Source organism: Gekko japonicus, unplaced genomic scaffold (assembly GCF_001447785.1).
Source record: "Gekko japonicus isolate JY-2015 unplaced genomic scaffold, Gekko_japonicus_V1.1 scaffold182, whole genome shotgun sequence".
In the NCBI taxonomy this organism is placed as follows: Eukaryota; Metazoa; Chordata; class Lepidosauria; order Squamata; family Gekkonidae; genus Gekko; species Gekko japonicus.
Genome location: NW_015173128.1, coordinates 86576 through 112920, shown reverse-complemented (window position 1 = coordinate 112920; position 26345 = coordinate 86576). Strand labels below are relative to the sequence as shown.

At 48.3% G+C, this 26345-nt stretch overlaps 1 protein-coding gene across 1 annotated transcript in view; it reads right to left on the bottom strand.

Annotated features, from left to right (window-relative positions):
- The window catches only part of LOC107119537 (serine/threonine-protein kinase TAO1-like), a 28218-nt gene extending 3014 nt beyond the window's left edge, over positions 1-25204 (bottom strand). Inside the window, exons 1-10 of the mRNA XM_015422027.1 lie at positions 24884-25204; positions 24346-24621; positions 15368-15571; positions 13958-14092; positions 12311-12547; positions 11909-12037; positions 9626-9829; positions 7788-8027; positions 5578-5790; positions 4498-4680 (exon numbers count right to left, since the gene is read on the bottom strand). Of these exons, the coding sequence (XP_015277513.1) occupies positions 4498-4680; positions 5578-5790; positions 7788-8027; positions 9626-9829; positions 11909-12037; positions 12311-12547; positions 13958-14092; positions 15368-15571; positions 24346-24621; positions 24884-25204 (2142 nt within the window). The remainder of the gene's footprint in view (positions 1-4497; positions 4681-5577; positions 5791-7787; positions 8028-9625; positions 9830-11908; positions 12038-12310; positions 12548-13957; positions 14093-15367; positions 15572-24345; positions 24622-24883) is intronic.
- Positions 25205-26345: the final 1141 nt, after the last annotated feature.

Sequence of the window (26345 nt, the reverse complement as noted above, 5' to 3'; positions counted from 1 at the left end):
GGGGGGGGACAGAGTGGGGGGGGGGACAGTTTAGCACAGGAATTCCCAAACGGCATGCCCGCAAGCTACGAGAAAATAAAGCTATTAAGTAATCCAAGGCTCCTGTAAGCCCAAAGAACCAGGCATGATGTGCGATGTGCATGATGTGCGATGCCGGCCATACCTGATCTCACTACTCCTCAAGCCAGAGTAGAGTTACCCACTTGTGAAGAAGAATGACTGGTGTGGACCTGCATAATTCAGTGCTCTGGGCACCTGCCTCTTTCCAGTGCCAAGTGTGATTCACGTCAACAAGAGGGGGCAAGGGTTCTTCTTCTGCAACTGGCACCTTTAGACACTCTGAAAGCAATCGTTTCCTTGTGCCTCCAGTTTTAACTCACATACCACACACTTCATCACTATCTAACCCTCTAATGTGGCACTCGATGCCTGGAATGCCTTCATCCCCAAGGCAGCAGAGTTCTCACCACTGAAGCCTGACCTCCTGGGAGACCATTCTGTCCACCGAACAACTTCCAAGGGTGCAGCTGACACTCCCTGTCTTTGTTTTGAAAACCACAGGAAATGCTGCAGGGAGCACAGCAGAGTTGAGAAGGGGACTCAGGTGGATTAGTGCTCACCAAATCTTTACCTGGCCAAGGTAATTAACCTCTGCCTCTGAGGTTTTCTGCCTCCAGAGTACAGTTTTCCTTGTGATGCATAGCTGCAGTCATCCAAGCTCTTCTATGTAGATTTCAAGCGCAATTAGGTCACATGGCTGTTGCATTCCTTAAGTTTTGTCTTTGTCACCTTGGGTGAACATCGTATGAACTCAAGCTCAGTTCCCCTACCACTCCACTCCCTTTTTAAAGCCACTTCATGAACTGGTCAGAGAGTTCTCTCCTACAACATACAAAGTGCCACACAGCACACTCCGTTTTGGCTGCAACAGACTAAGCATGGCTATAGTCTTCATGCCCTGTGTTGCAGGTGTCCAGAGATATCTGGCCACTGGAAACAAAAGGCTGGGCTAGGAAGAAGTCCTTCTAGTCAGATCCCACCTAGGCAAGTGCTCTCTCTCCATACCTCAAGGTGGTATTTAGGAAGGGTAAATGATGCAACCGTCTTAAAACAGACCATATGCTGTGGCTCCCCAGCACAGCAAAGAGCAGTCCCCAGGGCTATTTTTGGGCAGGAACGCACAGGAACGGAGTTCCGGCTAGCTCCCAAGTTGGCCATGCCCAGCAGGAACTCATTAGCATAATAGGCCACACCCAACAGCAGAAATCCATTAGGATTGGCTTTATTAGGAGTGTGTGGCCTAACATGCAAAGGAGTTCCTGCTACAAAAAAAGCCCTGGGTTTTGACAACAAACAAGGTAAACAGAATAACAACCAACAGGTGGGTGTGGCTGGATAACCACACTTCTGGTAACACGGGGGTGCGTCCTAATGTGCTAATGAGCTGTGCTGGCAGGGGTGTGGCCTAATATGCTAATACGTTCCTGGTGTTGGGTGTGGCCTATTATGCTAATGAGTTCCTGCTGGGCTTTTTCTACAAAAAGAGCCCTGGCAGTCCCCATGAATACACTGACCTATTGGACTCAGTCTGATTGCCCACACCCAGTCATGCTCAGAGATTATTAACAGAACACTGCAGCAGGAACAGGGTGCGGCTGCTTCTCTCCTGCCAGAAGGTGACATCAGGTCTTTCTAAGGCACAGACCTTTGCCAGACAATTCTAATTATTCAGTGATGCTTGAGGTAGAATGCATAAGAACATAAGAGAAGCCCATGTTGGATCAGGCCAATGGCCCATCTAGTCCAACACTCTGTCACACAGTGGCCAAAAATACCAGGTGCCATCAGGAGGTCCAGCAGGGGGGCCAGGACACTAAAAGCCCTCCCACTGTTGCCCCTCCCCCAAGCACCAAGAGTACAGGGCGTCACCTGCCCCAACCTGTGAGTTCCTATCTATACCTTGTGGCTAATAGCCACTGATGGACCTCTGCTCCATATGTTTATCCAGTTCCCTCTTGAAGCTGTCCATGCTTGTAGCCGCCGCCACCTCCTGTGGCAGTGAATTACAGGACAGCCCATCAGGGCTCTCTGCCCAAAACAGCAACACAACCTAAACCATGAGGGCCCTGTGCATGAAATCTCTATGCTCATTCCACCAAGCAGCACATGTGCTGTCTTGGGAAGATGATAGCCACCTCTTATAGGAGGCAGCTGTGTTAGCTGGTTGTAGCAACACTGAAAGGAGTCCAGCAGCACCTTAAAGACTAAAAAAAATTATTCCCACGTAACCTTTTGAGTCAGAGCTCACTTCATCAAATGCACTGGGGTGTCCATCCAAAGCAGCTATGTTTATACTCAAGGGCTCACAAGCAACAGAAAGGGGCTGGGGCAGGTGGGGAGAACTTGAAGTGAGAGAGTAGTGTGCTCTCTGGAGGAGCAACAGACTAATGATTCAAGGAGCTTAGAACTCCAAGGGTAAGGTATGTGCCGCTTGTTTGCCTTTGCAGAACTGAGGCTACAGAATCCTGCTGGGGCAATACATTCTGTCACCTGGATTAACTCTAAAGAAGATGTAAGAATGAAATAACTTTCTTTTGCCAAAAGCCCAGCTTTAAAGTTGCAGAGGGAGCTTTGATGCAGATGAAGTTTTTAAACACCCTCTGGTTTCTATTTAGATATGGATACTAAGAGGCCGTAATCATTCATGAAACACACACTGGAACACTCAACCTTTTATTAAAAACAACAGCGCCTGGAATTTCCCCTCAACAGCAGGCCAGTTAAACCTCCAGATATCATCCTGGAGGCCAAAAGTCAAGATACAGGATGGTTCTGCTTGTAGTATTAAACCTGCGTGGCTTTCAGGTCAGGCCTACAGGTGTTAGTAATAGGTACAGGTCAGGCCTATATGTGGCCTAAATCCAGGCTTCAGAATGGAGCATTATTTCATGGAAGCTGCTATGAGCTTTGAGCATGTGTGTTTGTTTTTTGATATAAAAAGACAATGGAGATATTTTTTGAAGAGTTTCTTTGGAACGGCATCCAACACACCATCAGGATTCTCAGCAAAGCAGCACAGACTCTTACTAGTCACACTGCCAAGTGGCAGTCAAAGCCTGCAGACAGAACACAGGAAAGCAACCTGCACTCACTCATGCAATCCTGTCTACAGTCACACCAGCTGGGGAACAACGGATTTTTTAACTAAATCTCCTATGCTTGAGTTAGCTCCAAGGGCATAGCTGGGAAAAAGCTTAGTCAGAATCCTCCTGCCCCAAACAGGTTATTACCCAGGTTTAAAGCAAAAGCAAAGTCACCACCCTCAGTAAACACATGTTGGTCCCGCACCACACTGGATAGGCTTTTGACTTCCCAGCAACCAATCACAATTCCGTAACAGAGTCCAACGAGGCAGGCAGTGGGAGCTACATCATGCTGCCCCTGCATTTTCAGAACGAGAGATGCACAGGTAGAAATTAGGTGAAAGAGAACAAAGAGACTGTTCTGGGCTGCTCTCAGAAGTCATCCAGTCAGGACCAATTCAGCCACATTTTGGAGACAATGACCACTGGTGGGCAAGATCCTCCGCCTCTTGTTACTCACCTCCAGTTCCTTCACAATGGGAAGGGGAGGCGACGGGCTCTCTAAGACCGCGTGCCACCAGGGTTCAGACACTCTGCCCTTTACACACAGCAGAAACAAAGGGGTCAATGCTCCCTCTAAGCTGTGGAGTCTTGCGAGCAAAAATTCTACTTTGTAAGCTGCTGGCATTAAAGTTGTGAGCAAGCCATTTGGCTACTGCATAAGTTAGTTTGCTCTGGAGCCGTCCTTCCTGAGCGAAGACAAAAAGGTGTGAGCCGGAGGCTAAAAAACTGTGAGCTAGCTCACACTAACTCAGCTTAGAGGGAACTCTGAAAGGGGTATGTGTGTAGTATTCCAGTTGTTAAGTGTCCTCCTGGCTCCCCTTCTGACTATGTCTGTGCAGTGAGCTTTGCAGTGCTGCAGCCAGTGGGGATGGGGGGACAGAAAAGAATCTTGTCAGGGAACTAGGGAAATCAGCAGCGGATACCCAGCAAGTGAAAATGGCAGTACACGTGTGTGTGAGTACACCTGACGGTTGGCAACATCAAAACTGCACAAAATAATCGGTGTCAGAGCATAAAGTGTGTGAAAATAAAAAGGGATTATGAACATTCCCTCAATTTGCGTACACTTTATACAGTGTACAGAATTCAGCATTTTCTCAAAGTCCGGGTGCAGGATTATAATGTTTTTGGCACCAAGAACTCACATCCTTCATCTTGTCCCCATGTTGCAGTGAATGCACAATCCACATATACTATGCACTTGATTGTTTTTGTATGCGCGTTGAGTAATTTTCATGTTACGTTCAGTGCATGTACAGATTCCCACCCCCAGACCATCCCCCTCCAAACCCCCCCCCCACCAGAGTGGCCAACGCAGCTTCCAAACTGTCGGCGTCATCTGCCATCATACCTTCTGCTCCAGGAGAGCCCTGCGCAGAGACACCCGCTGCTCCAGTTCACGCAGCTCCCGGTCATGCTGGGCCTCTGCCTGCATCTTGATTTTACTCTGGTAAGCGTTCAACAGCTCCAGTTCCTGCTGCAGCTGCATCTTGAGAACCTGGCACTCTGCTTCCTGCGCCTCGTCCAGTCGCAGCTGCAAAAAAAGATGGAGACGGGTATGTGCTGTTGAGGCAGCTGCTTGTAACCCCCTCTCTGAGGGGGTAAGGGGGGGGGGAGAGAGAGAGAGAGAGAGAGAGAGAGAGAGAGAGAAGCCGCCATTTGTCGGGGTACGCACTGCAGAGGTTTGAGGCAGGACAGTTTAGCAATAGTCTTGCACAGGGCTCTTTTTGTAGAAAAAGCCCAGCAGGAACTCATTAGCATAATAGGCCACACCCAACAGCAGAAACTCATTAGCATATTGGGCCACACCCCTGACAGCACAGCTCATTAGCACATTAGGCCGCACCCACATGTTACCAGAAGTGTGGTCATCCAGCCACACCCACCTTTTGCTTGTTATTCTGTTTACCTTGTTTGTTGTCAAAACCCAGCGCTTTTTTGTAGCAGGAACTCCTTTGCATGTTAGGCCACACACCCCTAATGTAGCCAATCCTAATGAGTTCCTGCTGTTGGGTGTGGCCTATTATGCTAATAAGTTCCTGCTGGATGTGGCCAACTTGGGAGCCAGCCGGAACTCCGTTCCTGTGCGTTCCTGCCCAAAAATAGCCCTGGTCTTGCAGACAGGAGAGGCCTGAAGAGCCATCTGTTTGAAGCTAACTAATGAGTCCCCAGCTTGCCAAAGGCTCTGCAGACCTAATCCTTGGACAATCCCTCCACATAGGCACAATATGCAATAGCGGTAAAACAGGTTAAAACAGTTAAGACTAAAATTCACATCAAACAAGATACATGAGAGACTATAAATACACACTCCCCATTGCATATCAGGAAGGGATCGGAAAGAGGGGACGCCATGGGCCACAATGTTCCCACAGTCTCTCTTTCTCAAGCACACGTAACACTCCAACCAGCAGCTTTGGTGGAAACTCACTGCTTGCGTGGAGAGCATCTCGTTGATGCTGTGGTCATACTGCTCCGCTAGGATGGCCAGCTTCCGGGTCTGCTCCTCCTTGAGCCGTTTCAGGACCGCCTTGTGCTCGCTCTTTGGTGTGGTCTCCAGCAGGTGGTTCCGCAAGGCTTTATACTGCCGGGTCTGGATCTTGCAAGTATCCTGGAACTGCTTCTTTATCTGGAGCTCTTTAGACTAGGGGAGAAAATGTGTATTTATTAATTTATACTGTGCCTTTCTCGTGGAGAGTCGAGGTGGATTGCAGAACTTCAGTCGACCCAACTGGCTGGAAAACTGGGCTAAAGCAAATAAAATGAATTATGGGACAAGGCCCATAAACATGCTTTGACGAAGTTGCTTGGATGCCAGCACAGGAATGACTTCTCCAACTCAGATACCAAGTGGTGAAAGAATGAGATATCCACCACTGTGCAGTCTCAAAATGTGTCTCCAGCTTCCACGTGGCTACCAGGTGCACTAATGATGGCCACTGACCTGTCAAAGCAGGACCCACGTGTTAAGTGGTCAGTCTAAGGTAGAGTACACCCTTATCACAATCCCTGCAAAAGGAAGGGGGAGGGAAAGGAAAGCTTGACACATCAATTGAAGGGAAAACATCCATGGGTGCAATGTTCCCTCTAAGCTGTGGAGTCTTGTGAGCCAAAATTCTACTTTGTGAGTGACTGACATTAAAGTTGTGAGCAAGCGATTTGGCTACTGCATAAATTAGTTTGCTCTGGAGCCATCTTTCTTGAGCTGGGACAAAAATCTGTGCGCTGAAGGCTAAAAAACCGTGAGCTAGCTCACACTAACTCAACTTAGAGGGAAGCTCTATTTGCAGCTTCCAAGACCAGAAGCTTTAACTGCAAGGAGCAAGCCTCCCAGCCAGACATCTAACAAGATCATTCCGGCCCACCCGCTGCACGGCAGGAGTTCATCTGCATGATAATTTAAGGCTCTCAAAATCATTATGAAATGATCATTATTCTCTCTGAAGACCAACATGAGGCAACACAAGCATACAAAGTGACTGACAGAAGCAAGACCTCATTCCGTTCTTGGTCCCAGTGGTTGGTGTGAAACACTTGTGTCCCCCCCCCCCTCAGGACTGGGCAGCCATTCTTAAGGCTGTAGCTGCTGCCAGACACAACAGAAGTACTTCCAGGAATAGTGACAGACTTTGCGTAACTTTGGCTAACTTGATCTGGCCCAGTGCCTCTCTACACAGTTGCCAGCTATTTATCAAGGAACATTTTGGTGACTCCACTGCCTCTCCGCCCCCAAGTTTTTTGTAATCAAGTTCAACTCCAATAGCAAGAACTTACATCATGTCTTTGCAGGAGAACCATTTTACCCAGGTATCGGGGGGGGGGGGGGAATTGGTGGCTTGTAAAAAGGCCACTTATCCTTCTGGAGTGGGCAAGACCTTTCCCATGCTCAAGGCCCCCTCACTGGCCACTGCAAGCAACACCCTCAACGTTTATTTTGTTTACAATGTGATGGAAGCATTTACACAGAGGAAGGCGAAAACAAAAGAAAAAGGGGAGGATCAGCTGAAACCAATGCCCTGTAACTGCATGCCAAATTTTCATTAGTTACTGGAACTAATCAGACAAAACTGCGTCAACCCACAGCAGCTGTGCATTGCCATCCACAGAATCACGAAGAGTTACTTATCCTTCCCTCCAGCATGGACACAATTTTTCCTACCTACATGAAAGTAAGTTTTTGGCATGCTTGAAAGCAAATGAGGATTGCCCGGTGTGTCAAATGGTAAAGAGGGTGCTCAGTTGCCTACATGAGTTCCTGGCCCTGTCCTGTGACTCAGAATATTTTGAAAACTAGCTTTTAAAAAATTAGCCTCAATTTTTTCTTAAGTCGCAACCCTCTGTACGTGCTGCAGGTTCAGCTTGTCTTTGGACAGAACAAAGCATAGAATTCTGGTGCAGAACTTCAGCACAGAACACAAGAAGCCCAGTTTACCATTAGCTACATGGGACCTGAAGTCTCGCTCGACGTACCTGGTAGCCAACGACAGAGCACAAGTACATCACATTACTGCCATGGGCTGCTGCCCCTTTTGTCCACTGTGGCTTTAACTACATGGACCACCAAGGTCTGGTAATTTCTCCAACCACATCAGTCAACAACCAAGTGGAGAGGACTTCCCACTAACAAGGGCCCAGAAGTACCTTGAGGCTCTTGGGCTGCTGCCGGACCTCCATGACATGCTTGCGCCTCAACTCTCGCTCCCGCCGCTTGTTGTACTCCAGCTGGTTGGTGAGCTCTGTCTGGTGCTGCAGGCGGATCAGTTCGCAGCGCATCTTCTGGATGGTGTTGAGGTGCCGGAACTCCAGCTCTTGCATGGACTCATGCTGGCGCAACAACATGGCGTGCTCCAGATCCTTCTGGGTCTGCCTCTTGTTTAGTTCCTGGGTCACAAACACATGGTTGTTAGTCCCTCATTTAAGTATGTGTTTGTGTGTGAGGGGGTTCACACCAGAAGAGCTGGCTTGTGGGACTGAACCAGAGGCCCGTCTTGCCCCACGTCCTGCTCCCTAAAGCCACCAGCCAGATGTCTCAGAGAAAACACATGAGGAGGGCATGAAGGAGTCCACCCCTCCTTGTTGTTTGTCCCCAGATCCTGTCACGTAGCATTAAAGTTGCATTTCACCATCAGGACTGTCAGCAGAGAAGTGATTTACAAATCTGTCAGTTCTTTCTTTTTTAAGCCATGTAATCTAGTGGCCAACCATCCCTACTTCTTGGGGGCAGTGAATTATTTCTTGTGAAAAGCAGTACTTAGGTTGTTCAGCCTTCAGTTTGGTGTAGTTTCAAACCTTCAGTTTGGTGTAGTGGTTAGAGCCAGTTTGGTGTAGTGGTTAAGTGCACGGACTCTACTCTGGGAGAACCAGGTTTGATTTCCCACTCCTCCACTTGCACCTGCTGGATGACCTTGGGCAAGTGGTAGTTCTGAAAAGAGCTGTTCTTGAAAAAGAGCAGTTTCTGTCAGAGCTCTCTCAGCCCCACCTCCCTCACAGGGTGTCTGTTGTGGGGAGGGGAAGAGAAAGAGATTGTAAGCCGCTCTGAGACACCTTTGGGTAGTGAAGGGTGGGGTATAAATCCAATATCTTCTCTTCTTCTTCGAGTGATCAAGTTTTACCTTCATGAGATTAAGAGACATTTTTCCATCAGGCCTCCACATCATTCATAAGTTGATAAGCCTGCCTTGTGCTTTCATCTCCCCCCCCCCCAAGTTTTTTTCCTAAGAAGCTCCAAACACTTAAGTCTTCGTTTGTAAAAACAGAGCAGAGAACATTGTTGTAAACCACTTTGGGTTCCCCCCAATGAAGACAAAAGCAGGGTAAAAATATCTAAAAGATAAAAAATATTATAAGGAAAGTGCTTCATGCCTTGTGCATTTTCCAGCATGATTTTTACCTGTAAGGGATTCCAGTAGCTTGAGAAATAACCCTCCCCAATCAAGATTCTTTGGGATGTCACTAAGTCAACCAATGCAAACGGGCAACAGCAGGAAGCATCACTCTCTGCTAAGGCTATGGGAAAGATCCCAGGGACTACAGCAGGCAGGTGTTTTTTCTCTCTCTTCAATGCCAGTTCTCAAAATATATCCCTGTTCTAATCTGCATACTGTGGTGTGTACAAGATCGGGCCACACACTCCCAGTCTAACCCACCACACAGGGTTGTTGTGAGGATAAAATGCAGGAGAAGAGAATGATGTAAACTTCTTTGGGTCCCCATTGGGGAGACAGACAGGGTATAAATGAAGTAAGTAAATTACAGGTGATCCAATACAGGTATTCTCAGCCATGGCCCAGGACAAAAAGCAAGTATTTTTCCGCTTCCATGTACTCCTTTCCACAAGAAGTGGCAGGCACAGAACTCAACCCAAAGGTGCAACACGGCACCAAGTAAGCCGAGAGACAGAGAGACACAGCTTGGCTTTTGGTGGGCACTGGGCTACAGGACCAAACAGCCTAGAGTTTCTCCACTTCCGCCATACGCACCTCCCGGACGAGATCCTGCTCCAAGTTATGACGCCCGAGCAGCATTCTCCTTTTGAAGCGGCGGCACTCCAGCTCCAAGTACTGCCTCTGCCGCCGGAGCAGGTTTGCCTCCTCCTCTGCCTGGAAGTGCTGGATGTTCTCCTTCTGCTTGGACAGCCACTCCTGCTTCTCCTTCTTGGGAGTGCTCTGGTTCTCATTCAGCTCCTAAAATACCAGAAAAGTGATTTTCGGCATGGTAAGCTTATCAGATTTCTCTCGCACGGACTACTTGGGGCTGCTCTGGAAGGTGGGTCAGACACTTTGGGTAGCCCAGAATGCAACTGCGAGACTGCCAGCAGGTGCGGAGTACACATAAGACTATTATATCCCGAGAAGCCTTTGCTCATTGCCTGTTTGTTTCCAGGCCCAACTCAAGGGGGCGGTTTTTACTTTCAGAGCCCTGTACAGCCTGGGACTGACTACCTCCATTAAAGTTTGCTGAGTCAATACGTTTTTCACTGGAGGTCCCAATTTGTGCCCCCCACCTTTACGAGTGAGGCAGATGGTGTTTTCAGTAGTTAACCTCCACTCCATGCGGGGATCAAGACAGGCCCCTATGGTGGGGCTTTTTGGGGCTCCGCCCCCTTTCTTAAAGTCACAGCGCCGCAAGAATTTCTCCTGTAAATACTTTTTTCAAGAATTTTAAAACATTTTTTTAAAGGCAAGCACCTCTTTAAGCAGAGTGGGGTGCTGTAGTTGACTAATTCCTGCACTGAGCAAGGGGGTGGAGAAGGTGACCTCTAGGATACCTTCTAACTCTGTACCAAGAAACTGGTCTCCTTTAAGAGAGTTTTTCTGCCGAAGTGTTAGCTTTCTTGACTACTGAAGTCATCACCCCCACCTGCCGGCTTGTTATCAGAATTGCTGCTTAGGCTGGCAGAAGTGATTAACTGGCAGCAGCTGAGAACTGTCCTCTAAAGCGGCTCCAATTTAGAGCTCTATCCTGGTAAAAGCTTTCTACTGGCTAAATGGCTTTTCTTTCTGCACTGAGGACTTTTGTGGCTTGCCCCACCAGCCACAAAATCCTGGCTACAGGCCTGGATTCAGAATACTCTTGGCCTCTCCCTTTACTTAGCTTTGTCAATGACTTTCAGCACCAGGTTAAGTACTTTTCTTCCAACAAGTTTTTAATCCCTCACTGATGTCCCTCCACCCTACGCTTTGTGTTGTTGCTGCTGCTGCTGATCTAATTTTTGTGCTGAAATGGGTTTTAAATATTCGTTTTGATTTTTTTTCCCTTTTAATTGTTCTATCAGTCTGTAATGGTTTTATTTTGCTGAGAGCTGCCTTGGGCCTGAGGGAAGAAAGGCGGTATGGAGCTGTTTCAAAACAAAGAAACAGGCTCCCCGCTACACACCAGCAGACTGGTTTAGCTTGCAAAAAATCCAAAAGCTTCACACCTCTGCATTCCTTGGTACTGCAAGGAACTCCCCAGATGAGCACAAGAGTACATGCCTGAACCAATCACAAGTTGATACATGCAACAAGAGTGACGCCTTCTATCTGTTAGGATATCGTGTTGTTTGCATGAACACACCCAAGAGAGGTGTTTCCACAGAAACACAGGAGTCCTGGCTTGAGAAGTTTTTTCCCTATTCCAAGTGCAAGGCTTGCAAGATACAGATTTCTGGGACTAGTGCTTTGCTTGGCCATGCACATTATAATATGGAGCTGTATCCCCCTCCTTGAGGGCTGCCGTGGCTCAGAGGTTAAGATGTTGGGCTGCAGACCGGAAGGTCTGTAGTTCGGCACTTCAAGACCCTAGTACCGCATGACGGAGTGAGCGCCCGTCTCTGGCCCCAGCTCCTGCCAATCTAACAGTTCAAAGCAAGAAATTGCAAGTAGATAGTGGGAAGGTAACAGTGGGAAGGTAACAGCGTTCCGTGTGCCTCGACATTTAGTCATGCCGGCCACATGACCACAGAAACATCTTTGGACAACACTGGCTCTTTGGCTTAGAAATGGAGATGAGCACCACCCCCTAGCTTTCAACTAGCTTCCGAGCAAGGGAAACCTTTACCTATCTTCCTCCTTGGGTTTTACAGGACAACCCAAAGAAAACAAAGGATCTCCTTGCAAATGTGATCCTTGTTCCAAAGGCCCTGTTAAACAAAGCTGCCCTCACAGCTAATAGGGCCAGCTTTTGCATGACAGCTGCAATATCTATTAGGCTGTCAATCAGAACTGCTAACTAGACTAATGTTCCATAGTGCTCATGCTCAGGAGCCCTTGCATTAAAGTTACCTCTTTCAGCTGCTCCTTGCGGAGTTTGTACTCTCTCTTCTGGGACTCCAGGAAGCTGTTTAGTTCTTTCTTCTGCTGGGCCTGAATGTGTTGCTGGAACTTCTTCTCTTCATTGGCCATTACTTTTGCCTACACCAAGCCCAGGAGAAAAAGGCATACTCAAGAAATACAACTACAAGTAAATGCATCTCTCATCACAGACACATGAAATAAAGCTGCCGGCACAGTGATGCAAGATTCCTTCCTAGTTCATATTCCACCCTCAAAGTTAGCAGAGAAAACATCCGGCTCTTGCAAAGAGTCGCATCTGGGGCCAAAGCACCAGCCTGGCTCCAGAAAAGGGAGGCGGCAAGCTCAAAATAGCATCACCTGCAAAGCAGACCAGGAGAAATAAATCTTTACCTCCTTCTCCATGGCTGCCTGGTGCTTCTTGATGAGTTTCTCCATTTCTGCCGCAAAGTTGTTGCGCTGCGTCTCGAGGTCTTTGTCCAGTCTAAGGCGATGCTCATCCATCTCAGCCTTCAGTTTGTTCTCCAGGGCCATCAGCTGCTTCTGGTGCTGCCTCCGCATCCTCTTGTAACCAGACATCTGCTCGCGGAGCTCTGAATCCTGTTCATGTTCCTGCATTTGCCTAGTTACCTATGGGAAGACAGGGTATGACAGAGGCCACGGTTACTCACGTTTACTTAATGTTGCAAGCCGCCCTGAGCCGCTTTTGCGGGAGGGCGGGATAAAAATCTAATAAATAAATAAATAAACATGCATTATGTGCACACAAGTAATTGCTGTCACAAATCTTAGGGGCAACTCACGACTAGTAAAATTATTCCTCTCCTTTGGCCACCACACCCAAAAGAACCCCGTTACTCTTACAAAGAACAGCCCTGAGTCATAGGAGAGCATTCTGAGAAGCGACACTCAGCCATCTTTACTGGATCAGGTATCTGCAGAGGAAAGTTTACCATTGACAAGAAGATGATGGGTGACCTATGACAGCTGTGACAAATTTGAACTAAGACTGGCGCTATCTCCATTACACTTCAAAAGGCCCATTTAATTCCTAAAGCAGTCTTGTTGTTTCAATGTCATCTGAGTACAGATGAACAAAACCTGGCCTCTTAAAGGCCACAATTAATATCTCCCAGTTTCAGTACCAGAGGCTCCGAGATGACAAATCCTGTGAACAGTCTGGGAGCATCCAGTGCTGCAGCACTGTTGACAGAGACACCTCACAGAATTAACTCTGATTTCTCCAAGGAAAAGCAGATTAAAAACTGTGCTAGTGTTAGGGAAATGAGAACTAAGAACAACCCTGCCGGATCAGATGAGGTGGTCCATCTAGTCCTGTATCCTGTCTCACAGAGTGGCCAACCAGTTACTATAGAGGGCCAACAAACAGGACACAGAGGCCAAGGCCTTCCTCTGATGTTGTCTCCCAGCTATGGTATTCAGAAGTTTACTGCCACTGAATGTGGAAGTTCTCTTTAGTCACCATGAACGTGTCTGATCCTCTTTTAAAGCACTCTGTGCCTGTGGCCACCACTACTTCAGAGATTCCCACATTTTAATAACTAGATGACAAAACAGTATTTCCTTTTGTCCATTCTGAACCTACTGCCCATCAGCTTCACTGGATGCCCTACAAGTTCAAGTTCTTTGGGAAAGGGAGAAAAATTTCTCTCTGCCCACTTTCTCTACCCTGTGCATGATTTTAGAAACCTCTATCATCTCCCCGGTTCAATCATCCCTTTTCTAAATGGAAAAGTCCCAGACACTTCAGCCATTCCTCATAGGAGATGTGCTCCAGTCCCTTAATCATCTTTTATAAAGAGTTTAAAACTGGCTTAGTTTCATTAGATGAGAGATACTGAGACTTCATTGACATATTTACAGGATAGGACTGGGGGCAGTTTTACATGAATTATCTTATATTTTTGGAGCAGGGGGAGCAAACCTGTCAACCATGCACAGGGCTCTGGCAAACATTCACAATGACCGTCTCTAGCCAAGTGCCTAAACCACTGCCACAGAAGGAAGATGTCAGCCTACCAGTGATGCTGTGCGTATGGTAGCAAAGTGCTCTCGGTTGCGGTAATGGGACCTGTGGCGAGACACTTGGGGTGGAGAATGCGGTTCTGACGTTCTCAGCCTTGGGTCTGAATCCTCTCGGTAATTTTCTTCATCCTTGGGAGAAGTAGCAGTATTAACAGACACCCGTGTTTGCACCTTGACCATTTTGCTATCACAGACTTTGAAAAGCCAACTGCTGCCAGCCAACTGGATTTATAAAACTGTAAAGGAGGGGGAAGGAAAACCTCATCAGCTGCAGGATTTGGCACTTCATTTACAGACCTGCAGCTACAAGCGCATGACTGCACACCAGAGACACGTCAACTGCAGAAAGAGGTTTCAAAACTTGTAATGGGCAATTGCCACTGAACCCCCTAAATCCCCATACACACCAGCATGCTCTCGGCATTCTTTCCAAGTCACAAGGCTAAGTTCACCAGGCCCCCTCAAATGGAGGAGCCAGCCATACACACAGATGTAATCATCACCGAGGTAATGAAACATATTTTAGCAACAAAATACCACCATGAAGCTACAGCCAGACTCTCAAGGAAACATTAAAATGTAAAGTTACAGCTGCTTTAGTGAGATTATGAGCTGTCCAGAAAGGATCCACAGAAACCCACATCAAGAGGAGGAAACCGTTGCTGACCCTGGGTCATTCCCAGCATGAAGCAGCCCAACAATGAGAAGAGAGGTGGATCCTCTGGATGGCAGGCTTCTGGCAGGGGCAGCAGAGCGGGATCTGACTGATCTGACCCACGGTGTGTGTGGGAAACAGCTGACTAGGGAAGTTCTCCTGCCCCAAATGAAATGAATGGGAGGTGTGCAAAGGCACAGTCTTTGTGCAGGAGCATTCGCTCAGCAGCCTGTGACCTCTCTTGTGACATCCTTCCATGAGCTGTGACATCTTGCCAACATTCAACAAGCTTTTGACCAGTGAAAACACACCCACATATACCCCTGCCTGCCAGTTCTCCCCTTACTCTGCAGGACAGCCACCTAAAATTTCATGTCCCAGTCGTACAGGAGCAGAGACATCCTCATTTAGGCAAAGCCTTGATCAGTCCACTAAGATGCTCTCTCCAGAAGAGAATAATTTCTTTATCTTCAGGCAAAGGGATCACTGTTCTTCGTCCTCCTTTTAGGCGGATGACGAATCCCTTTTCTATTTGCCTCCCTAAATATCTGGGCACCTGTGCCCAGATATCTGGCCACTCCCCTCCTCAATGAGTTTGCATAGCCCACAAACAGCAGAATCCCTCTTCAATGCTGCCTGTGATGAAACCTTGCACTGCGGTTTCAAACATACATCGGTCCCTCCCCCACAGAAATGCTAGGCATCGAAGGCCTCTCCCCCTGAGCTCCCCAGGAACCAGTCTGACTTACTGGCTTCAAGTGGATGACAGAGCTGTTTGACATCACGGTGTGGTCCCCCTCCATCATATCCAGCTCGCTCTTGTCATCAGAGGCATCTGGAAGACTATTCACACTACTGCTTTGGCTACTGGCACTAATGGACATGCTAGGGATGGACTGGTTGCTGCCAACACTGTTCACTGTTCCTGTCCGGCCCGCACTGTGGTCTTGATCCTAAAGGGAGAAAGGGGTGACTGCTGGATTAGCAGGAAAAAAACCACTGCATTTATAACACGAAGGGCCTTTCGGAGCTAGTTTGCTCTTTGTTTAGTCCCTCGTCGGCTGAACAATATCTACCAGCAGCTAACAAAGGCTGTGTGCAAGTCTTTTTGGATCTAGCAGGTATCTGTTGGTTTTATACACACGAAGCTGATTTATACTTTATCAGATGGTTGGTCCATGAAGGTCAGTACTGTGTATTCAGACTAGCAGCAGCTCCCCAGAGTCTCAGGCGTAGGTCTTTCACATCACTTCCTACCCCATCCTGTTTAATTGGAGATGCCAGGGATTGGACTTGAGACCATCTGCATGCCAAGCAGATGTTCTACCACTGAGACACAGGCCCTCCACCTACCAGGGATGGTGTTCATGGGTAAGAATATTAACACAGGCCTGATTCACCTGCCACCCTTGTAAATATCACTCCGTTCTTATTAACTACCAGGGCTGCTATAAACTAAAGACTGTAATGACTACGCCCACATTCCACAGATAGTTAGACAGTAGTTCTTCGAGGAACAAATCACTTTTATACAGCTCCTTGCTCCAGGAAAGACCCCCAAGACTGAGCAAGTGTTGGGGACTGGCCCCAATGGTCGAGCATATGCTTTGCATCCAGAAGGTCTCAGGTTCAATCCTCAGCATTTCTATTTCCTTTTTTTTTTTTTTTTTACGGGCAAAGCCCTTATTTTTATTGTTTTGAATTCCAACAAACCTCAAACAAAAAAAACAAATAAACAATTGATTAAAATAAGATCCTTCTCCGGGTATACATAAGTTATTGACTGTAAGTACATCAGGAAAGCTTAAACCATCTATGAGTGTGGGTCCAACCACTCATAGAATTTTCGCCATATATTTTGAAAAGTCCCATCTTCTTTTCCACGTATTTTCAAGGTCAGATCGTCCATTTCTGCTACTTCCGGAATCTTAGTTACATAGTCTTTATGAGTCGGACAATCGTCTTTCTTCCAATGTTTGGCAAGTATCATTCTTGCTGCTGTTACCAGATGTGTACATAGATAAACATCTTTCTTCTGTAATATATCTGGCATAATATAAACAGGTTGCTTACCTGTAACTGATGATCTTCGAGTGGTCATCTGTGCATTCACACCCATGGGATCTAGTGTGCACGTGCTGGATCGATCAGCACTGTAGCAAGCTCTTTAATGGATTTTCGCACCCAGACCTCGGGCATGCACAGGAACCCCACCGCGCATGCCCAGAGGGGTGGGCGCGGACATCCCGCCAGTTCCTTTGAACCGCCGCAGATCAACCCCTATGGAAAATGTAGACGCTGACAGCAGCGGGGAAGGAGGGCGGGTGGTGTGAATGCACAGATGACCACTAAAAGATCATCAGTTACAGGTAAGCAACCTGTTTATCTTCGACGTGGTCTCTGTGCTTCACACCCATGGGAGATTAGCAAGCAGTGGCCTACCTGGAGGAGGGTGCTGGCATAGCCAAAGACAAGATGTGACATCCCATGTTGGTACTAGAGTTCTTTCGGACGTCTAGGGCGTAACGCCTTATGAAGGTGTTAGGCGTAGCCCATGTAGCGGCTCTGCAAATGTCCAACAGGGAACTCCCTGGAGGAAGGCAGTGGAAGCTGCAACAGCTCGGGTCAAATGGGCCCTGATAGGGCCAGGCAATGCCTGTTTGGCGATCAGGTAGCAGAGGCGGATGAGCCCCGCAATCCACTTTGAGAGGCGCTGACGAGTCCACAGCCTTGATGGTGCATACGAGATGAATAGTTGGGAGTCACGTCTCGTCGGATGGGTTCTGTTCAGGTAGAACAGGAACACATGCTTCACATCCAAGGTGTGTAACAGTCTGTCCTCTGAGGATGTCGGAGCCGGGAAGAAATCCGGGAGGAAGACCTCTGCCTGTAGGTGGAATTCTGACACTACCTTTGGCAGGAACGAGATGTCAGGTACGAGGCGGGCACCGTCTGGCAAAAAGGACAAGCAAGGCGTGTCATGTCTGAAAGCCAGTATTTCTCCAACTCGCCTCGCAGAGGTGACAGCAACCAGAAAGGCCGTCTTCCACGACAGGAATTTTAGGTCACAAGTTGCGAGTGGCTCAAAGGGTTTCCTCGTGAGCTAAAGAAGAACTACAGGAAGGTCCCAGGGAACGACAGGAGTTCTGATGGGAGGGTAAAGGTACAACAGTCCCTTTAAAAAACGTTTTGAAAGCGGATGTGAAAACAGTGTGCATCCTTCAACTTGAACATGGTAAGCCGAAAGCGCAGCCAAATAAACTCTTAATGAGGAGCGAGAAAGTCCCGAGTCAGCTAGGGACAGGAGGAATTCGAAAACTTTCTCAAGACCCACGGAGGTGGCTCGAGGGGCATCGTCACCCAAGGAGGAACAGAACCTTTGCCATTTGTAATGGTACGACTTTCGCATAGTAGGCTTGCTGGCGTTTAGCAAAACGTTTGCTACACGGGTGGAAAAACTGTTGACGCTATTCTCCAGGCCGTCAACTTCATCTGTGGCACGTTGTGGTACAGGAGAGGGGAGTCGGACAGGAAGCGGAGGTCCTGTGCTGGAGGAAATTGGTGGTAGACCCCTGATGACAATTCGAGGATGGTCGAGAACCATGGCTGCCTCGGCCACCACGGGGTTATTAGGATGCAGTCTACTCCATCGCTGATGATTTTGCGGACCACTCTCAGAAGCAGGGGTAGTGGAGGGAAGAGGTAGAGAAGTTCCCGGGACCACGGATAGAGGAGACCGTCCCCTAGAGACTGTAGGTCCCTGCCGCCTCGGCTGCAGAACAGAGGGCACTTTTTGTTGGCTCTGGTGGCAAAGACATCGACTTGGGGAACCCCCCCCTCTGCGGAAGAGTGGGAGGAGGTAGGTTGGGTTCATTTCCCACTCATGGAGACTGAGTCCTGCTCGACTTAGATGGTCTGCCTGCACATTCATGTGCCCTGGGATGTGCGTGGCTACTAAGAAGATGTCATGGGCGATGCAAAGGTCTCACAACTGGATGGCAAGGTTGCAAAGGCGTAGGAAGACCGTGCCTCCTTGCTTGTTGACATAACTGAGTGCAGTGGTGTTGTCCGTGAGGACCGTAACACGTTTCCCCTTGATCAGCGGTAGGAAACTCATGACAGCCAACTGTATTGCAAGCAATTCCAGGAAGTTTATGTGCCGTTTTTGCTCGTGAGTGTTCCACTTGCCTCCGACACAAGACCCATCATATGGGCACCCCAGCCCGACAGGGAGGCATCCGTGGTTAGGGTGATTTGGGGTGACGGACGATGGAAAGGTGCTCCCTGGAAGAGATTGGAAGGAACAGTCCACCAAAGTAAAGGGACTCGTATGTTGGGAGGAGGGGTTAGGACGGTGGTATGTGCGTTTTCCGTCGGGTTGAACTTGCGGATAAACCACAGTTGTAGGCGATGCATTCTTAATCTGGCAAAGACCAGGAACGACGTAGTTGCGGCATTAAGGCCAAGTAGCCTCTGTATCTGGAAAGCCGTGACTGAAGGCTGGGTACGGACGACATTGGCTAGGTAAATGATGTCTGCCGCTCTGTCTTGCGGCAGGTAAGCTATGCATGTCTTGGAATCTAGTAGGGCACCTATGTACTGTATTTTCTGAACCGGTTGAAGTTGAGACTTTCCCCGATTGACTTGTAGGCCCAGGTTCTCCAGGAGTGCCAGTGTCTCGTTGATGTTTGAGACCAGGGCGTCCCTGGAGGATGCTACCAGGAGCCAATCATAGTCTTTGTGAAGACACTTGGGGCGCTTGAGAGGCCAAATGGCAGGGCTGCATATTGGTAATGCTGTTGACCAATTGCAAAGCGTAGGTATTGGCGGTGGGAGGGGTGGAAGTATGCGTCTTGGAGGTCGAGGGTGGCCATCCAGACGTTTCTCTGCAGGAGTGGCATAATCTGCTGCAAGGACACCATGCGGAAGCGGTGGTAGGTCACATAGCAGTTCAACGCTCTTAGGTCTAAAATCGGTTGAACGCCTCCATCTCGCTTTGGAACTGTAAAATAGCGGGAATAGAACCCCTTCCCATGTAGACATGGTGGTACCGGCGCGATGACTCCTTTGTGCAGAAGGACAGACCCCTCCTCTAGGAGAGGTGGGGAAGGGGGTGTGGAGACGACGACAGGAGTAATGGGGTTCTGGTGGAATGGATACGGTAGCCTCGGGTCACGATGGGCAGCACCCATTCGTCCGTTGTGATATGACGCCAGGTGTGAAAGAAGGGAGAAAGACGGGTTTGAGCTGACTTGGTGGGAGGGAAGTCAAAAGCCCTGCTTGGAAGACTTCGCCTGCTTAGTGTAGGAAGATTGTTGACCGGATCAAAACCTGGGTTTTTGAAAGGTGAGTTTCTGGCCTCCCGAAGACGTACACGGTCTCCATTGTCTGTCAGGAGACTGACGATTCGGAGTGTGCTTTTGCCAGCGCCTAGACCAAGTGCGAGGGTGATATTGTTGCCTCGTGGAAGATGAAAACCATAGAGCGCGAGAGGCCTTTATGCTCTTATCCATATCTTGGAGTATGGAGTCGGCAGTGCTGTTGAAGAGACCAAGGCCATCGAAGGAGAGGTCTTCGACATAAGACCTAGTATCTTGTGGCAGGGTGGTATTATGGAGCCCGGAATGCCGTCTTAGAGCTATAGCTGAGGCCATTGTTCTTGAGAAGCATCTAGGGCATGTTTGGAAGTATTGATCTGCTGCTTCGCAAGTACCATGCCCTCCTTTTGAATAACTCTGGCTGCCTGAAGCTTGTCTTCTGGGAGATGCGTCAGGAGTTCAGAAAAGCGTTCCCACAGAGTGTATTGATACCTGCTCATGTAGGCTAAGTAATTAGTGGTTTTCACGCCCAATACTCCGTGGAGTAGAAGCGTCTCCCAAACGTGTCCAATTTTTTACTTTCCCTGTCAGAAGGTGCAGAGTGCGTTCGTTTGGACTTGGACGAGGATGTTACAACCATCGAGTTCGGCTGAGGGTGGGAGAAAAAAAATTCGGCTCCTGTCTCCTGGACTCTATACATGTGGTCCAGGCGTCTTGTTGACACTGGGGCTGATGAAGGCTTCACCCAAGGTGCTTTCGCAGCTTGTAAAAGGACCGTAGACATGGGCAGTGCTATGCTAGTGGAGGTATCCAGTTGCACGATATCGAAGATGGCATCTGTAACCTGTGGTTGTTGTTGAACAACTGAGAGACCTAGCGAATGGGCCATTCTTTTGACGAGGTCTGCATAGGAAGTGAGATTGTTGGATGGGGATATAGGTAGATCATCTGCGACAGCTTGGTTAGGAGACTTGTGGTCAGGGGAGGTGTGAGCCTCAGAGGCCTCCATATCAGAATCCTCTTCTGCGGAATCAGAGGAGCCCTGATCTGGCATTTGGATTGGAGTGACTTCCGTTTGACTTGTTAAAATCTTTGGTGGAACGACTTGGGGGTTGGAAGGACAACTGGGTTCCGGAATATGGTGAGAAGGGTCATCGGCTGGAGGACGAGACAGAGATGCTGAAGGTCTAGATCTGTAGGGCGACCTTGATCTGTGAGCAGAGTGGGTCGAGTAACAATCCCAGTCGGAATAGCCCGCCGGAGTCAACCACGGCATGGATGGTGGATAGCCCCCATAGAGATACCTCAGTTGGCGTTGATCCCAAGACAGGGGGGGGGGAGAAAGACTCGGGGGGATCGACTTCTGGATCGGGTCTGTCTCGGGGACAAAGCATGCCCTTGAGAGCGGTCCCTATAAACTCAGTCATCGATATCGACAGGTTCAACAGACGTGGAGGGTGACGCTGCGTGTTGCTAGAGGCGTGTCAATTCCGATGTGTATCGATGTCGGGAGCCTCTGAGGGAGGAGATGGAGAGGGAAGGAGAGGGAGAAGGCTCTGCATCCATAGGACGACTAAGGAGCTCCACAGTCTCGATATCGGAGTAAGGACGCTCCAGTTGTTGTATAGGGGAGTCCAGGAGCTGAATGGTCGGTATCGATGGAGCAGGATGGGCCTTTGATGCCGATACTACCGTTGGAGTGGGGGGCACTTTAGGGGCATCACCCAGTGCAGACACCGCTACCTTCCCCATCTTTGCCGCCTTTAGGGACTTAGAAGAGCCCTTTTTTGCGGACTTAAGCTCCATACGTGACGACTTGGACTTCTTCTTCACCGGCGTGGAAGCGGAGGATTGCGCCTTCTATGCCGGTGGTTTCGATGTCAGTTGGGCGATGTCAGAGGCGGGCCTCGATGCCGGAGCCGTTGATGGTCTCTCGGACTCCATCACTGAGGGGGGATGTAATGCCGACTCAAGAAGCGCCACTTTAAGGTGCGCAGCTCGTTTTTTTCGTGTCTGGTTTGAAAACCTAGCACAGTGCTGACAAGACTCAGGTCGGTGAGACTCCCCCAAACAAAAAATACAGAGGGTGTGGCGGTCAGGTGGAGCTAGTTTACTGCCGCAACCCCTGCAGCGGTTGAAAAAGCCCCACTTCTCCATAAAAAATAGAACAGGGAGAAGAAAAAAAGGGGTTGGGGGGGAGCCAAAGGCCAAACTGAGGCAACTTGCCCCTCAACAAAAACAACTTTTTTATTTTTTGAAGAACAAACGAAGAAAGCTAAGAAAAAGGAACAAAACTGAGGAAAAAATCTGAAGAGCTGTGAAGCAAATAGCCAAAAAAGAGAACCCATCGAACCGACGAAGAAAAGGTTTTTCCAACGTGGTGGAAAGAAAGAAACTGGCGGGATGACGCTGCATCCCTCTGGGCATGCGCGGTGGGGTTCCTGCACATGCCCGAGGGCTGGGCGCGAAAATCCGTTAAAGAGCTTGCTACAATGCCGATCGATCCAGCGCGTGTGCACTAGATCCCATGGGTGTGAAGCACAGAGACCACGTCGAAGATTCAATAATAACATTTCAGGTTCAAACAGAAGATTGATATTCATTATTTGCACTATAATGTTATGAATTTCTTTCCAATTTTTTTTTATTTTTTCGCAAGTCCACCATACATGATAAAAGGAGCCTATTTTAGCTTTAGATTTCCAGCATTTATCAGAAGAAATAGAGTATAGCGTGCAAGTCTATCAGGGGTTAAATACCATCGGTGAAACATCTTAAAAAGATTTTCCTTCATAGAAACTGCTTTCATATATTTTAGCATCTAACGCAATACTATGCCCTATATTTCTTGCCCATGATATCATGGACGCTTTCACTTCTTCATCAGCCATTTTATAATCTAACAGAAAATTATACAGTTTCCCGATAAGTTTATTTCCACTACCCAATAACCTTTTATCTAGCTCTGAATTCTCTCTTAAAAAACCGGTTTGCCTATCTTTAGAGTACCTAGACTCCAGTTGATTTCTCTCCCACCAGGTAAATAGTATACCTTGCGCATTAAGCGTTTCTTGTGATTTAAGATCACCTCTATTATCTAAAGGAATTTCATACGTCGAAGATTTAGCTTCATTCATTAAGTTTGGGTTAGAAAAAGCCTCTAAGGGGGCAACCCATTTTGGAATCTTACTATAAAAAGTTTTTTTAATCTCCATCCATGTTTTTAGTAAAGCCTTTCTTAATATGTGTTGATTAAAATGGGTGTGATAATCTTTTTTATCATACCAAAGAATTGCGTGCCATCCTGATAGTAAATTATAACCTTCAATTTTTAGGATTCTAAGATCAGTCATTTGAATCCAGTCCCAAATCCAAACCAGAGATGCTGCATAATAATATAAACGCCAATCTGAAAATGCAAGCCCTCCTCTTTCTGTTTTTTCTTGTAGAAGTTTGAGTTTTATACGCATTTCTATTTCCAATGGTCAGGTAGTGGGTAATGTGGAAGACCACTGCCAGAGACCCTAGATCAGGGGTGTCAAACATGTGGCCCGGGGCCAGATCAGGCCCCCGGAGGGCTTCTTTCAGGCCTGCAGTGGAACTGGCAGTCTTCTGCTGCTTCTTCCAGTTCTGCTGCTGCTGCGTCATCCTAGGTTTGCAGCTTACAGATACATACCTGAACAGCATACTCAGGATTGCAACAGCACAGACATTTTGATGCAATAATTCAGAGCAAGAGGTGTCATTTATCAGACACTGTTAAATAAAGAAAATATTGCAAGAGTGCTAATGTTTGAAGCATGTTTTTATTTTAAATTAAATAAAAAAACCCTTTGTGTTTGTGTCCTTTATAAAGTTTATATCTCCGCTACCTGGCATTACATTTTATGACACACATGGCCCGGCCCAACAAGGTCTCATTTATGTCGGATCCGGCCCTCATAACAAATGAATTCAACACCTCAGCCCTAGATAGCCACTGCTGGTCAGGACAGACAATATTGATTTGGATAGACCAGTCATCTGATTTAGTATAAGTCAGCTTCAGGTGTCTCTTCCAATAGGGAATGCCACATGGAAGGGTTGTGTTTTGCTAGAAAATGATACTTCCAAGCAAGCTAGAAATAAGGTTGCCAGGTGAACTGCTGATGTATAAAACAGCAAGGGAAGGCCACGCTTTAGGGCAGTGGAAATCCACTCCTGCTTTCAAAGGGAAAGTGCAAGTAATTGTCCAAACTCAGAAGGCAATTTTCCCTTTGTACACAGGCTAAACAGGCTCACTGGCTCTGTGGCTTGGCATGATGGTAAATGAGCCCCATCCAAGTCAACCCATCTTGTGGTGACTGTTGGCATTTTGCTAATCATTCAGCCTCCTCTTCCCCTCCCCTCCCCGCCTCCTCTGCTTTTACCTCCTCCTCTTCCTGGGCTTCAACTGTGGGTCCGTTGTGTGCCTCCTGAAAGAGCAGTTTTTTCATTTTCCGATACTGCAGATTGTCCAGTTCTCTGACTGCATCTTTTGTTCTCTGGATCAGGTCTATTAACACTGTCTCTGGACGCTCCCGGATGACAAACACATGCTGCAGCAGAACACATGAGCAAAGTGGTTGGCACTTCACAACCCTAGGCTGTGCACACCCCTCCCTGCCTCCAAAGCAAGTAATGACTTCAGGCACAGAGTTCCCACCCTTTGGGAGGTGTCAAGGGGAGGGGAAACCGTTGTATGATCTTCTGGCAAAGTCTCTATCGGGATAAGCCGGGGAAGTGTTTGGTTGGGAACAGGCCCATAGCCAGGAATTTTTCTGTAAGGGGGGGGCACACTAATTAAATTTAGGGAGGGAGAGGAAGTGAGGGGGAGGGAGAGGAGTGCACCTGGCTGGTCCCCATCTAGAGAACAGCTCTCTGGGCACTGGATCTTTTCAGTTGGGGCAGCTTGCTCTCAGTGCCTACTCCAGCCAGCCGCAGCCACCATGAGCGAAGGCAGTCCTGATCGGGAGAGCTGCAGGGCTGCACAGCCGCCTGTCCCAGAGCAATGGAGTGAGACAGTGGCAGGCAGCCTAAGCCCAGCAGCAGCTCCATGGCCAGGCTCTGGCTGTTGGCTTTGGCTTCCCTGCTGTGTCTGTGGAGCCAGCAGCTTGCAGTCAGGTAGATGCCATAGCACACGCAAGTGTGGCTCCCGTCCCACAGCTGGGCCACGGAGTTGAAGCTGTGCACCTCCCAGGCCACCTGCAGCCATGAGGCCATCTCATTCGCTGAGAAGCCCAGTGGCATCTCTGCCTCCAAGCCCGGCTCCAGAAGATCTCCGTGTGCTTTAGTCGCCTTCTCAGATTTCCAGGCCTCGAACTGGCTTGTTCCTGTGGAAAGCCCTGTCCAGTAACTAATGCTAATTTGAGAAGGGCTAATTTGATAGTGGGTGCTGCCCTCAGCCCCGCCCCCGCCACCACCACCACACTAGCTTCGGGCCTGCCATTGGTCCATCAAAGTCAGTATTGTCCACTTAGACTGGCAGCAGCTCTCCAGAGTCTCAGACTGGGGTCTTTCACATCACCCACTGCCTGGTCCTTTTAACTGGAGATGCCTGGAATTGAACCTGGGAGCTTCAGCATGCCAGACAGGCAGTCTGCCAGTGGGCCACAACCACTCCCAAAGAATCCTTTGGGGTTTTTTTAACCAGGCTTGGGATTATTGTTTTTTTAATAGTCTTGGATCCTTGACTGCTTTGATTGCTGTGATTAGGTAGTTTTTTCTGCACCTATTTCTGTTTCTTTTATAGGGTTTTCTCATGAAGGAGGAGGAGGAGGAGGAGGTTGGATTTATACCCCACCCTTCACTTGGTCAGAACAGTTTACAAACTCCTTTCCCTTTCCCTCCCCACAACAGACACCCTGTGAGGTAGGTGGGGCTGAGAGAGTTCTTTCCAGAACTGTCCTTGACAGAACAGCTCTGACAGTACTATGGCTTGCCCAAGGTCATCTATCAGCTGCAAGTGGAGGAGTGGAGAATCAAACCCAGTTCTCTCAGATTAGAGTCCACGCACTTAACCACTTAACCACTACGCCAAACTGGTTCTGGTACCAACTTGCAGCAGTTTTTCTCCAAGTTTCTTTGTATCCTTGTTTTCCATTGGTTGTCGCTTTGCAGTCTCTTTGTCATTCCTCTCTGCTTTCTCAAATTGGACCAAAGTTGATATGATTCGAGCAGAAAGAAATGACAAAGAAAGGCTGCGGTCACACGGAGCATTAGCCACGCTACTGAGACGGATGATAGGTGGATTTTCTGGGCGCAATCACACCACAACATCTGGGAAGCGTAGAGCTCCCATGGCGAACCTGAGGCTTGCCGCCGAAGATGCGGAGTTAAAAACTAGTACCTCCAAGGTACTAGTTTCCAGAAATCGTGGGGCAAGGGCTGG